Below are 15,130 nucleotides of genomic sequence, written 5' to 3' on the forward strand. Positions count from 1 at the left end.
GATTTATTCTAACTGAAAATGTTTGTGTTTACATAACTGGAAAGGAAACAATTTGGGATTTATGATGTAGTCTTCATTCTTGAAAAGGGAAAGGAATCAAAGTCTGAAAAAAACAAGTTTTTGAAACACTATAACACTGCACCTCAGATGAATTGCTCTGCATTTTTTGGTGCCATTACGTCAGAAAGGCTTTAGGAAGGAGTAACATGAAAAGAAGTAACAAAAAATATTTTGACAGTCTTTTTTAGTGTACAGTTGCGTTCAGATTCTTTGTATAGGAGAACAGGTGTAAAGAACTTTTTCTTTAGGGAAAAGATCATTGATATGTGTTAAAGTTGCCCTTGTTAGGCTGTTTCAGGACATATAACACAATCTTTTTAGACAAAAATGGGTTTTGTAAATATATTTTCAGTAGCGAAGGGTCTTTAGACAAGTTTTCGTTAAAGACAAAAGGGACAGGATTCAAACAGTGTGTTTGGCCCTGAAAGAAAATTGTGTATTTATTGTAATTTTCACTAACAGTTGTGTAGAAATTACTTTCTTCATGTCTAATTTTATTTTCAGGCAAATTGTTTTGGTACCAAGTGCATTATGACATGCATGTTCGTACACATACTCGAGAACATTTATATTACTGCTCCCAGTGCAATTACTCCTCCATCACCAAAAACTGCCTTAAGCGTCACGTCATCCAGAAACACAGTAATATTCTGCTGAAATGTCCCACAGAACATTGTGACTACTCTACCCCAGATAAATACAAGCTCCAGGCACACCTTAAAGTTCACGCAGATCTGGTAAGTAACAAACCAAATGGTTGGTTTGTCCAAATTCAGTGTCATCATCATAGTGTTTGGAATTGTGTGGTAATATTTGAAGACATAGCTAGGGGTTCTTATCTGTGTGCTCTCTGCGTGCTTCTGGAAATACAGGAGTTACAGTAAGTAGATGTGTGGTCCTTCTCATGGTCATTTCCAGTCGAGTATGTCTGTATCCATTTTCTCCCTTTGGTTTTCCCAGTATTGTCAGATTCTTTGGGTTTTGAGAGAATAAAATAAGGTCTGGTACTATTTGTTACGTTACTTCCTTCTGTGGAGCTGAATTCCCTTCCTTCATAAATAGATGACTGTGGTACAATGAAAATATGTTCCTCTCTTACTTACTATAGACAGAAGAAGTTGAAAAGAATTTTTTTTCCCTAATAGCTACACCTATTTACAGTTGAACATCTACCATTTTCTGTTGTATTTAAAAAGATAAAGAAATCACATTTTAAAGGCTCCTGTCTTGTTTAGAAATCCTTCTAGCTCTGAATGCCATGTACTAAAAACGAGTCTGGTCTACTTCCTCTACATTCCCTGCTACGTGTTTTCTTTGAGACTGTCCAAGGGACTGCACGCTTGACTGCAAGCCCTCATTGTGTGAGAGACTGCTTAGTGATCTTGCTCTGATCCAACATTATTACGTGAATGATCTTTTGAGGAAAAATGTTTTCTACATGAACCCTGCTTGCCTTGGTTTCAAAAGTATGTTTTAAAAAATATTACGGTATTCAGAATAAGAAATATTTTAAAACTAAGGAATAAGATTTTTATTTTTCACCATTAGTTAAGATGCTTTTTTAGAAGTGAAATTATATACATGCTTTTCTTGGAAGATTAAAGAAAACAATTATTTTCTTACATCAGTATTGCCAAGCTTGTTCTTGCTGTTTTATTGTTTTGCATGAGTGTCCCAAATGGGTTAAGCTTTTGTCAGAACAGATCTGCACACCACAGACTTCTTTTCCTACCACATGGCAGGATCCTATGTGCTTGCAAGGTCTAGTTGATCTGGGACATTCTAGGCTTGTGAGTACCCAGAGAAGTTGTAAAGTGCACACACTCACACAGTGTATGAACACTGGCAAATTCCTTCCTGTTCCAAATTGGCCTCTAGAAAAGGGTATTTGGTAAGTGCCTACTCTCCCAGCATAAAGAATTTAGTCCACTTTTGACTTGAGTCTTTCCTGAAGGCCATCAGGAGTGCAGAGATGGCCCCTATTACCTCATGTGGTTATATATGAAGGTACTGCTATTGCATAAAGCACTGTTTGGGATTTCGAAAAATGTTTGACAGTGGTACTGTTTGTAATTAAATTTTCTTGACTGACAATGTCAGAAAGTTGTCATGAACTGCATCCTTGCAATTTGAGGCTTGAATTATTGATGCAGTAAAATACTTCCAAAAGACAATTTACCCTTCTCTTGAATTATTTCTTATTCCAACAGAAGAGAAAATGGCAGTTGTTTAATTGCAGCACTCACTCTTCTGTCCTTTAAGGACAAGGAAATATTCACACAGATGGGCCTTTCTTCATTCTTTACACAACATTACAGTTTTTGTTGGCATTTTCTTGTAAATAAATCTTATGCATCCATGATAGAATGCACAACATATGACAAGTTCTTACAGGCCGGTCACTTAAGAGCTGGACTTGATGATCCTTATGGGTGCCTTCCAACTCAGAATATTCTGTGGTTGTGTGGTATTATTCTGTGAGAAAGCAGCCTCACAACTCTAAGCAGTGTGATAAATATTGCTCTTACACTTCTTTTTTACAAGAATGTGATGCTTGAATTAAGGACTCATGCTAGTTTTTCCCCAGATGTGGACAATTTGTGACTAGCTACTTAAAAAAGGTGTTTACATACTGTGTTAAGTGGTTTCAGGTCTTCCTCTACAGTCAACAGGTAGGCTCTTGGCCAATATTTTCAACAACTGAAGTTACTTTAAAGGTATTTGGAACAGAACACTTAGTCTTCTGCTCTTCTTAAGCAGTTACTTCAGGAGAGCTTTAAAAAAGAAAACAGAACAGTTGACGCAAAAAGGAACATGTTTTTTCCCCCTTGTGTCCTCTGTTTCTGTAGCTATTTTAAACAGAATCTGAATTTGTTATGAAAGGTGCAGAAAATTCACGTGATAGACATTCTTTTTGGCTGTTTTTGAATGTCTTATGTTTGTGATGCCCATCTGATGGCAGAAATCTGTGTAAGTGGTTCCTTAAGACAAAAGAGCCTACAGTTAGCTCTCCTTATGTAAGTTCCTGTTTTTCAAGTGTGATGAATGTCCAACAGCTCCCACCAGGAGGATCATTTTCATGATGCTAAATAGAACTGAGATAATGCATTTCATAATTAAAAGCAGTGTGGCAGCAAGATCTTTCAGAAGCATGCTTACTGATGCTTAGCAAATATATTTATTTAAATGGATTGAAAAATTCATATATTAAAACTTAATAACTAAATTTGGCCCTTCTCAATATTGGCCTTTGTGCCCGCTGCTTGGTATATTTATTTACTTCATGTATATCTACTTCATGTATATCTCAATGAACAGAACTACTTACTCCAAATTATAGTTCATTAACAAGCTGTGCAGGGTTAAATGTGGAACTCTAATCTTAATTTTAGTTTGCAAAATCAATTCTTAATAAATATTAAAGTTAAAACTTCCCTGGAGACCGAAGGGACCAAAATCTCAGTTCAGTTCCTTGTATGGATGTGTACCCTTCGTTGCCTTGTTGCTGGCTGCATTTTAGCTGAATCCCTGCATTATTTGTGAAGAGGATAAATGATGGGTATGGAAAAGCAGCTATCCCTTCATCCTTGTCACTCACTGTATAGCCACCTATCTTACTCTCTGTGCATCATCTAAGTCTTGCACTGAATTTGGGATTTTTTATTCCCTGGCAGACGATGATGAGGAGTGTGTATGTTCTGCCTCTTGCCTCTGTACTTGGTACACACTGTTGTTAAAGGGAAGATTTTTACTTCTGAAGCCTGAGAATTGAGGATTGGTTTGATTCAAAACCAAAACTTTGCATATATTCCCTTATTTTCAGTACTCACCTTTTACCCCTAAGGCTTGTGTAGTGGTTTTTAATATTTATTGGCATTTATTGAGTTCTGGAGAAGTTCAAACCATAACATGTGCCAATCACTTCAATATCATGGCACCTAGGAGAGGGCTGGGCTGTTGAAAATTACTTGGAATAATTTACAGTTATGGATGAACTCATTGGGACCATTAGGGGCTGGGTGTGGAACTAAACAACGCTGACGGAGGTACCAGAGTTGGTTTACAACCCCCAGTGGGTTTTACAATACTAACTACGCTGAGCAGATAAACATCAGAGAGGTTTGTCTCTGAAAATATTTTAAATCTCTATATGTAATTGATACTGCAAGATAAGCACCTCTATAAAACTCTAGTGCAAACCCAGAACCAGCACTTGTTCTTTGATGCCTACATTTCCTTTTGTGCACGTTTCGGGATGCCAATGACTCTTGTCTTTGGAAGGATGCTTATAAATTCCATTATGCTGCTGACCTTTCGTGTGTGTAGGAAGTGAGACACTTAAGCTCTGATTGCTTATTTCCCCTTCCTGAGGAGCATTAATTTTCAGACTGTCACTGGTCTGGCTGTGTTACCCTTGCCTCTGGAGCAGTGCCACTGTGTAGTCAAGAATGCAAGGTACCGGAAAGGCAAGGAAATAACAAAGACATGTATGATCTAATGACCCGGCTCTCAGTTGGAAAAAGGCTTTTGCCCTTGTACTCACTTCCATACTGAATGTCAGTGAGGCATTTGTTTTTAATAGTGGATATTTCTTGAAAATATGCTCAAGTACTGTATGCAGGTGCTTGTCATTTTGTGAGCTGTGACTTCTGCTGCTTGTCAGACTTCATAAAAGTCTGTCTAACCATTTGCACATTTTTCTGTATCTTCGTTCACATGTGTACATAGCCACCTCCTGGGTACATCAGATCCTTTTAGCTAAGTTGCATTTTAATAGGACATCAGCTTAATTCAGGAATCTTTTGTGAAGGTTTTGATTTGAACATCATGACAGCTGTGGTGAAGATTTCCGGATATACTCAGGGGCCTAATTCTGATCCCACAGGTGTTAGAAATTAAATTTCTGTTTATCTGAGTAGATGTGGGTGCGGGCTTTGTCTCTCTATTCCTCTACAAATTATACAGTCAAATGTTGTGTTAATTGAGTTGTGGGAACTTTTCCTGGAAATGCTTTGGGAGTACCAATATTTAGTAAAGCTTTGTATTATCTCTTGCTCATGAAATCACTGCTGCTGCTGGAAAGGAAGGGAATGGGTTGTTGATTTCTATAACATAATTATCTAATTTGGGCTGCTAATTAGGGGCATGATCTTAATTTTACAGTATTAATGAAATTGATAACAAAACAGTCAGGACTCCACACACTCTCTTTTGAAATTAGTGGCAGAATTGCCATTTAGATCATGTGATTTATGATTATATTATTCTATATATGTTCATAAGAGAAGATATTTGTGTCATCAGAATGTCTCTTTACTGATGAGTGCAATAGAAAAACTGCTGTGTTTTCTGGTGTTTTGCAGTGTAGGACATATTTAGTACTATTTGATTAATTAAATAAACTTCATAGGGGTCTGTTGGTTTTATCAAAGGGTCCTTTATGTTGGTGAAAACCTCTAAGATCATCAAGTCCAACTGTTAACCCAATACCACCCTGTTCACCACTAAACTATGTCCCCAAGGGCCACATCCACAAGATTTTTGAACACTTCCAGGAATGTGACTGAACCAAATTCCTGCACAGCCTGTTCCAGTGCTTGACCACCCTTTAACTGAAGAAGATTTTCCTCATATCCAGTGTAAACCTCCCCTGGCACAACTGGAGGCCATTTCCTCTGGTCCTGTTGCTAGTTAACTTGAGAGAGGAGACCCACCCCCACCTGGCTACAACCTCCTTTCAGGGAGTCGTAGGGAGTGATAAGGTCTCCTCTGAGCCTCCTTTTTTCCAGGCTGAACACCCCCAGCTCCCTACATATACAGAGGCTTTTAATTTTTCCTTTTACGACTGTGTACTAGTACACCTGTCCTTTGAATTATCTTGAAACACATGCCTAAAATTCTCTTCAGAGTGTTATAAATTGGTAATGCAATAGAGCTGATTTCTTAGCACAATTTTAATTCACTTGTATAAAGAGAAACACATTGTGATTCCTATATGTGGCCTTATTTTATAAAAAAGCAGCATAAACAAGAAGATTTGTGATATCATTAGACTAATATTTTTTCGCTAGGTTTAAGTGTATTTATGGACCTAATTAAATACCTGATTTGTGGAATGCAAACAGTACTTTCTGTCAAAAACCTGCCTTTATTCAGGAATTATTTTAAATTTCTTATATTTTCTCAGATTGGTTAATAGGGTAGTAAGCAAATCTCAGAAAGTGTATAAGTGACTTTTAATTTGAAATTGAAATTGAAATAGGTGATTGGACTATGCAGCTGGTCTCTAACAAAGATCCAGCTCCTTCCATACTTTGTTTCTGCTTGTGCCCTTCAAAAAAACCTTCAAAGGCATTTAAAAGGCAATGAGGCATAGGATAGATAACTTTTATTCTTACTGAAGGAAAACCTGCATGCTAGGAATGTGATTAAGGTATTACTAGAACCTCAGCCTCAGTCCTCCAAAGTGCTTCTGTCTTCACCTATGACCAGGGCACTCTGAAGAGCTACAGCTGTGGTGGGGGTGACCTTTGAGGCTCTGTGTTGTGGCCTGGGTGCTCTGAAATATTTTGTTTGCAACAGAAGGTTTCTTAAAGGCTGTTTTGGGAGTGATGGGATTACACTGAAGGACCAGCACTGACATGAGCTCTCAGGGCAGCAATAGAAGTGCACTTAAACATTCAAAACTAATAGCATAAGCTCCAACAGTCAGTGGTACTGGCCTGGATAAACAGCAGTGAAAGGTTTGGCTCCAGCTGGGTGCTCTCTGTGAGAGACTGGAGCTTGACAGATACACTTTGAAGGTGTCAGAGCTCATGTGCACACTCTGTTCCCATGCAAAAGATACCCCTTTTGAAGGTCATTTCTGCAGAACATGGTGTAGATAACTTTCTAACTGCTTCAAAGAAACAATTTGGATTTTTTCATTGTTGAAAAATTTCGTTAGAATCATCATGTGGAAAGATGTGTTCTCGGTGCCTGTCCTTTCGTGTTGCTCTATAGCTTTTGTTGCATTTAGGGATTATTTTGAGTTTTCCTTAAGGCATAGGCTTATAGCCTTGTCTTCCCTGAGAGTATTACCAAGAATGTAAAGTTGTCACAATTACAGTATTTTAGTTAAAATAGGGGGTGGGTGGGTGTGTGTATGTGTGGAGTGTTGAATTTTTTTTTCTTATTTAACTTTATGAAACAGCAAGATATATTTGTCTCAGTGTTCTGATCACACTTAATACAGTGAGTATCAAAGACCAGCAACACCCAACTGTACATTAAAAATATATTAGTTTTTGTCCTTATTTATTATATATTTTGCAACTAGTTATATAGCAAGTTTGAGGAACGGACTGAGATCTGTCAAAAAATTTCAGCTGCCCCCTAAAGAGCCCCCTAAGTGATACTGTGATTATGTTTTTCTTATGTGTGCCAAATTATGATTATGCAACCCCATCTTTGAAAAGGTACAAATGTTGCTGTGGAGTTTTATTGGAGTTTTATTTATCCAATCTTCATTGGAGTGATGTGTTCAGTTAGAAATCTGAAATCATTGGTAGCAGATTTTGGTTATATCATTTGAGAGACCCTAATTCTGCAAATTAACAGCTCTTCTTCAAGGTTTAGACAGCATTGTAGGCTCCTTGAATCTCTTCTTCCAAAAAGAAAGATAGTGTTCTCTAATATTCCTCTTTTTTTTAACCTGGGTTTCTCAGGGCTCCAAATGATGACAGCCCCAACTCCATCATAGCAGACAGGATACTGTCCTCAGGGTGCTAATCCTTTAGTAGCTGCTATCCCCTGTCCCTGGTGCAGAGTTTCTCTCAGGAGCAAATGATCTAACAGCTCAGACAGGATTCTCCTTGTGACTCCCATTGCCATATTAATGGCAGTGAGAGCTTCATATCCCATATCCTACTGTCGTGGAAGTATTTATTGCTATTTTAGCCCATGAGTTCTAGAGCTACTTCTGGGTTTGACTCGTAGGTGCTTCAACATAGGGATTTCTTTTTCCGATGTACATAATGTACTGAGTGCAAATGCCTGTGTATATTCCAGTGCCATGGAAACCCATCAATTTTGCTTTTCTTTTAAGAGACGTGTCCATTTATAGCTGTGTAACGGCAGCATCTAGAAATAATGACCTCCTTGTACATTTTTCCTCACTGTTCAGAGATGCTCTTTGGTCTAAGGTCAGAAACTGGTAGAGTCCAGGACCCTTATTCTCCTGTTACCTCCAGTTTTTTCTCTCATAACACAGGGGTCTGTCTTTTTGATCAGTAATCTTCCTTCCATGCTCTTCAAGAAGTACTTCTGTTCTCCTCAAATAAGTAGTGAAATATCTGTTCTGTAGCTTCAGCTTACCAGAGACCTCTGGTAGTTTGGTAGGTGCACCTCTCCCACCAGGTAATGTGTTACCTGGTTATCTGCCCGGCTGTCAGGACTAAGTAGGCTTCCCTCCATCTGTGGTTTTGATGATCCACTCATATGTTAATCCCCTCAGTGCAGAGGTGACTGGATGATCCATTCATTTGATTCAGCATCCAGTCTGTTGTCTCAGATGGTGCTTCTGGAAAAATCAACTTCTTCAATTTATTTAATAAGTGGCAAGGTTTATTTTAAATTGGATAATTTAGCAGTTAATGGAGAAAAGTCCTAAATTTTTATGTAGAGTTAGATGCATTTGTAAAAACAGGAAAATTGCAATTAGACTAAAATTGCGTATAGGAAGAAACTCAGTCAAAATTCTCCAGTTAAACTTGATTGATGGTGTTAAATCTGTTATAACATCAGAGACACTGAGAAAATCCAGAGCAGTCTGTAAGTTTTTAAATCAAAATAGTAGAAAAAGTCTGTATTGGTAATATATCAAATGCTGAATATTTATTAAGTAGTTAGAAATGTAGGCACTGAATAAGTAATGGCATCTGTCATTCCTAACTTTGCTGCTCCATTTCAGGCCATTTTGTAAATCCATATAGTAGTGCATGTCTTCAGGGGACCCTCTCACCGCTGCGGCCCGGGTTCGATTCCCGGTCAGGGTAAAAAAAGTCCCCCGGGCAGATGGAGCTCGTCAGTCCTGTAAGGCCATCCATCTAAGAGAAGGTCACTCTAAACAAACCTACGTCCTGGGGACCTCACTGCCACTGTCCAAGCTTGCTCGGCCCCGGCAGATGAACCTCAGGATTAAAGGGTGGGCTCAGTTCAGCGCACGCTGTGTCTCACCTAAAAAATCCACTGCGCAGGCTCGAAGGGTCAATGACCTTTCCCAAATCTTCGCTCGCGAAGACTGGCCATACATACGTGCATGTCTTCAGAATAATAAGATCTGATCCTTAGGTTTCAGAAGAGTGGAAAAAAAATAAAGAAAAAACCCTGAATATTACTGCTCATATCAAATACGTTTTCTTCTGTTATGTGACTTGATCTTTCAACTTTTGATTCTGTACAGAGTCAGTCAGAGGATAGTGCTTACATTTATTGTGCATATTCTCGTCTGCTGTAACTTGGAGCCCTTCATTCATGAGGATTAATGATGCTTAAAGTACTTTAATATTTCTCCTTCACTTATTTCACTATAAATAGCTTCATTTTTTCCTTAAAAACTGAACCTTCAATTATAACTTTGTTGAGAACCATGTATTACTGAATAACGACTAAAGTGATTATACCGGTGGACTGATCATGCAATCTCTTTCTTTCTCACTTAAGGATAAAAAGAGTTATTCCTGTCCTGTGTGTGAGAAGTCATTTTCTGAAGATCGACTTATAAAATCTCACATCAAGACAAATCACCCTGGTAAGGAAAAAATCAAGAGAAATTTCTCAGTCTATTTCAATAAATGGATAAAGGTTTGGAGCGAGCAGTGTAATGTAATTATATTCCTAAGAAAGAGAAGAATCTATGTCTAATTTAACTGGTTTAGGGTAAAAATTGTGTTGGGTTTGCAGATGTTAGAATTTAAAGTGAAAAATGTTACTGTTTGAGAGTGTGTGTTATGGAGTATGTCAGGTAATTGTGCTAAGAAATCTGACTTCACCTGACAAAGAGCTCGTTTCCAAAAGAAGACCTAGGTGAATTCAGATTAAGCATTGGGAAGTTTGGAATCAGGCATATAGACATCCTGTAACAACCCAGGAGACATAAAATTCCCGTTGGCCTTACATGAAATGACAGGAATGCATTTAGTGCCCAATATTTGTCTGTAGGTGACTGATGTGAATGCAGAGCTGACTCTGTGTGCTCAGGTCCTGTGGGGCTGGGCTGTACCTCCAGGGTCAGATAAGTCTCCATCAGGGCTCCTGCTAGAACCAGCTGGGATGTAGTGTGGCCAGTACTAAGCTGGAGCTGTCAAGCCTGGCTGGATCCAGCCAGCCACTGCAGCCCATCCAAACTCTGTTCTTTGCATTCTGGTGCCCTGACTTATCAGTGCAAGCACAACATAACAGGAATGTGGAAAGTCAGTGTACCGTGCCTGAGTAAACAATCCTATCTCAGATCTTGGGAATCCAGTGCCAAAGTGCTGGTGCAGGGACTGATTTAAATCTGACTGATGTGAACTCGGCAGAGCCACGTTGGTGTGTCCCTGATTTCCTCCTCAGTAACTGTGTTATGTTGGATAGAAAGACCCACTGCTACTGCAGAGAAAGGAGAGGTGACTGCATTGGCCAACACACTTTAATTAACTCATCTAGAGTGTTACTTGTCACCTGACATAATTTGATATTAAAAAAGAAAATACTGGCCATGCTCAAACTGAGTTTGGGGAAGGAAGAATCCTGTTAAAAGGATGTAACTTTTCTTGCCTTTGCCACAAGTGCAACATAATAGGTAAAGCAGTAGTTTCTTATCTTTCTACTGCCACTAGATAGTGCTAGACCCGTGTTTTAAACAATTTCCTTCACTTTAATTTCAGACTAACTCCCACTTCAGCTCTTTAGTTACTAAACCTCTCTATTTGCAGACCACTCCACAGCAGTGTGGTTGGAGGGCGTTGTCGGACGTCAGCGGACATGTCTGATGCAGCAAATTGAGATGAGAAAAGGCCTCTGAGCTATACTGTAGTCAGGAGGTATATCACCAGTAAGCATAGAAATAGAATCTCAAGAGCTGTGCCTATTAAGCCTTTGTGCTGCCTCAACCAGGGAGTATAGGAGACCTCCCTAAATAACAGGATGTGTGGGCTAGCAGGACACTATGTACTGTGCCTTACAGGTTCCCATTAGCCTGCACTGGTCCATTTTCTGCTGAATTCTGTGTATGCTGTGTCTGAGGTCCAGAAATACTCTGGAGTCCAGAAATACTCTGTAGCCCTGAAATACAAAACTCATGCATTTAAATACTTCGGAAGAATTCATTTGGTATCTGATTCCCTCTAAAAGTATAGTGTAAATTTTTTTATCCAAGTGGGTTGTTTTGAACTCTGTGTTATAACAGAAGTAAGGTTAAAAAAAGAAAATCTGCACAGCCTATTATTTTGTGTCCTCATTTTTCATTCGCGTATCATAGGCAAATAGAGCTTAAAGGCAAAATAGCAGATTTATCAGATATATCTCCATGGTACTGAATAAATACTACATCTAAGATATGCCTATGCAGTAGTTATGCAACAACCCTGTTTTAATATATGGATGAGAATTAGCACACAAATCTCTTTTTCTGTGAATTCTCTTCTTGTAATCAGGAGGAAATCCTTTATTTGTACAACATGCTTAATTACAAGCCAAATAAATGTGAGGGGTCTGATGATACAAGCTATTAAATACTGTAGTGGAACAAGTGCAACTGTTTTCAAAAATGTAAATGAAAAAGTATTAAGATGAAAGAAAAAATGGGTGCCGTTAAAATGAATTGAATTTAAAATGACATATCAAAAATTAATTTAAACTGAAACCCTTTTGTATTTATCATTAAAATGCTATTTTTAGAACTCCCCTTTCCTTCCTTTCTTAGTATCATTCAGCATGACCCCTCCCTTGTCTCTTCTGTCCCATCAAGTAGAAAGTATAAAATCAAACAGCACTCCTTCCTCTTCTGCATTTGCAGAGGGGTTGAATTTTGGTCCCATAAAGGGAAAATCTCTGTAGACTTTGGCAGAGCAGTATTTCAAACCAAAGAGATAAGAGCTTGGCTTTATTGCCCAAAGATTAGAGTACTCAGCAGTGAAGGAGGAGAATTGGATTCTGGTCCCAGCTCTCAGAATTATCTACCTTTCATCCACTGACTGATTTAATATGATATTTCTTAATAGTTCTGAGGCATGAGAGGCACCAGCTTTCATAGATCCCCACTGAGCAGACATCCTAGGCTGCAGTCATCAATGAAGGATCTAAGCCATGGAAGGCAGATGCGGGTTCAGACTTGAGTCTGTATTTTTCTTTTTTGAGTACTTTACAGCTTATCTCTGCTCAGTTCGTGGACTTTTGTAGTTACCTTTTGAGGTTGTTTTCCTTGGGCATATGAGTTCAGGCAGGATTTTTGATTCCATTCTGGGGCCAATCATCAGGAGACTAGGTATGAGAGTTCATTTTTGGTAAAAATCTAAGTTTAGACAGTAACTTTCAAATTCATGGGATCTGGGACATAAGTCACCAGTTTTCCTGTATTAATGTTTAGATTGCATGAGTGCTGTACTTTCATTAAGTCAGGAGATAGCATTTCATTCATCTGACTTCATTGAGCAATTTGATTTACTTTTTTAAAGCATTTGGCAGTGTTTTCATTATGCATGTTTGGGACACTTTAATTTAAACTTAATTATTTTGAGCTTTTTCACTGTGACAACCAAAACATTAGATCATGTATGAAGGAAAAGCTTAGAGTTGTGTTTAGCCTGAATGAGCAAAGGCCAGGAGAGGAATCTTAATTGCTGTCTTCAGCAATCTAATTAAAAAGAAGACAGAGCCAGAATCTTCTTAAAGCTGTACAGTGAAGGGATGTGAGTTGAAGGAAGGAGATTCTGATTAGAATTAGGAAAATAATTTTGACTGTTAAGGTGCTTAGACACTGGAATGGGCCAAGAGAGGCTGTAGAATCTGCACCCTTGGATGTGTTCAGAACAGGACTGGATATGACCCCAAGCAACTTACTGTAACTTTGAAGTTGGAACTCTAAAGTTGACCCTGCTTGGAGCAGGTGACCTTAAAGGTTCCTTCCAATCACATTTATTCCATGAGTGGTTTTTCCTTTAAAGTATCTGTTTATCAGCATTCTGATCATTATAGCTGTGGTTGAAGTAAATTGTCTTCAGATCCTTGACATCTGGAAATTGAGGTGAAATCTTAAATATGGCTTTTGAAAATATTGAAGAAAAAAGTGCCAGTTAATTTATGGGGAAGGTTCATAGTCAGAAAATTATTTCTAAGCCAGTGGCGCAACTACATTTTTTTAATATTTAAAATGTTATTTTTTTTAAAACAGGCAGTGAGGACAGTGAGTTCACAGATCAGAAGAGAAAGGACAGAGCATCCTAGGAGGCCTAAAGGAAAAAAGGTCCTTCTGCTCTTTGCCCAAGTCCGTTTTGAGTGGCAGTAGGGGAAATAGAGCTTTTAAAAAGTTGGAGCGATTCAGGATCTAGCTCTTCAATATTACTTAGAGAACAAATTCCCTCATGTACTTCTGGTTCTTATTACCTTTCGCATTTCTCTCAGAGGTTTCAATGAATACTATTTCTGAGATTCTTGGCAGAAGAGTTCAGCTGAAAGGACTTATTGGAAAACGAGCTGTGAAATGTCCCTACTGTGATTTTTATTTTATGAAGAATGGATCAGACCTTCAGCGTCATATTTGGGCTCATGAAGGTAAAACTCTGGGTTTAATCTTTTGGCCATATAATGAGTCTCATATTCCATTGAAGCTTCGCTGACGTAAAAAAAAAGGATTCAGATTTATTTCTATACCTGACTCAAACTCTTTAAGCCACATTAGAGGTTAATTAATTAGTTTAATGCCTTCTGGACCACATATGAAACTGCATACTCATAACGTGAATAGACAGCTTAAATGTTTTATGAAATTAATAATATTCTCATGTAATTTTTTCCAAATTCATTAATGAACATCTCTAAAGTATTTTTTCTCTATCTTCTTATGAGTCACTGCTGCTCCTTTCACATTCGCCCAAAAATACATGGTCTTAAAATCCATTAGTAAAACAATTGGAATCTAGTGGCTTTGATGTATACATATAAATTCTGTATTTTAATTAAATCATGCAGATCATGACAGCTAACTGACAGACACAGACATCGATCAAAAACTCATAAGATAATGCTGATCACACCTGTGACTTTTTAGGGGAGAAATTCCAGTAATGTGGCAACACTGGTTAAAAATCCCTTGAACTTAAAAATCTCTGCCCAGTAGAATCCTCTGTGTACCCAGTCTGTGTATTTTTATAATATGTTGAAGACCACTTATGTGGTCTTTAGTCACGTTAATAATGTATGGAACAGATTGCCTATGCTTTTGGATTCTTTAGCCAGCCCACTGCATGAAGAGGATAAGGGATTTGGTACTCTCAAACTGCTGTCTTGGTTCCAAAGTGTTTGTTCCTATATAGGCAGTTCAGCATATTTGTTTGAAGGATTTAACTGTGAGTTTACCTCCCTGGGTACCGTAGCAGGGTCCTCTCCAATGGCCTTTATTCCATTAAGAATTTGGATAATACAGAATGTAGGTTAGGGCAATTCCTTGTGTATTCTGTAGACAGAGTTTTTGTATTCTGACAGGAAAGCTTGGAACCCATTTCATCTGACTATCGGGAGAAGGAGGTGAATAGAAATTTACTCCCGAATCAAAGTGTGCAATCAAGCCTGCTTAAAGCAGACTATAATTCCTCATGCTTGTAAATCTAGTTTTAAGGTCACGAATATCAATCTAAAACTGGCAGAGCCTCATGAAACTGTTGAACTACTCTGCCAGCTCAGATTTATTCGACTTTTCTTTGAAGGATTCACTTTGTTCTTGTAGAACTTCTGTTAAATGACATTCTGGGTATCTCTCTGTGTGCTTTGGACAATTTGAGAGAAGATGCAATTTTAAGTGCTTGCATCTTGTTGAGGGATACCTGATAAGATG

General features: G+C 38.3%; 1 protein-coding gene across 5 annotated transcripts in view; it reads left to right on the plus strand.

Moving 5' to 3' along the window:
• Positions 1–15,130, plus strand: part of ZFAT (zinc finger and AT-hook domain containing) — a 125,520-nt gene that overhangs the window by 82,677 nt on the left and 27,713 nt on the right. For all 5 annotated transcript variants that reach the window (XM_017818277.1, XM_017818280.1, XM_017818276.1 and 2 more), the window contains 3 exons: positions 565–797; positions 9,763–9,850; positions 13,702–13,851. In XM_017818277.1, coding sequence (XP_017673766.1) covers positions 565–797; positions 9,763–9,850; positions 13,702–13,851 — 471 coding nt within the window. The remainder of the gene's footprint in view (positions 1–564; positions 798–9,762; positions 9,851–13,701; positions 13,852–15,130) is intronic.

The sequence above is a fragment of the Lepidothrix coronata genome, unplaced genomic scaffold, assembly GCF_001604755.1.
Source record: "Lepidothrix coronata isolate B3197 unplaced genomic scaffold, Lepidothrix_coronata-1.0 Scaffold67, whole genome shotgun sequence".
NCBI classification, from domain to species: domain Eukaryota; kingdom Metazoa; phylum Chordata; class Aves; order Passeriformes; family Pipridae; genus Lepidothrix; species Lepidothrix coronata.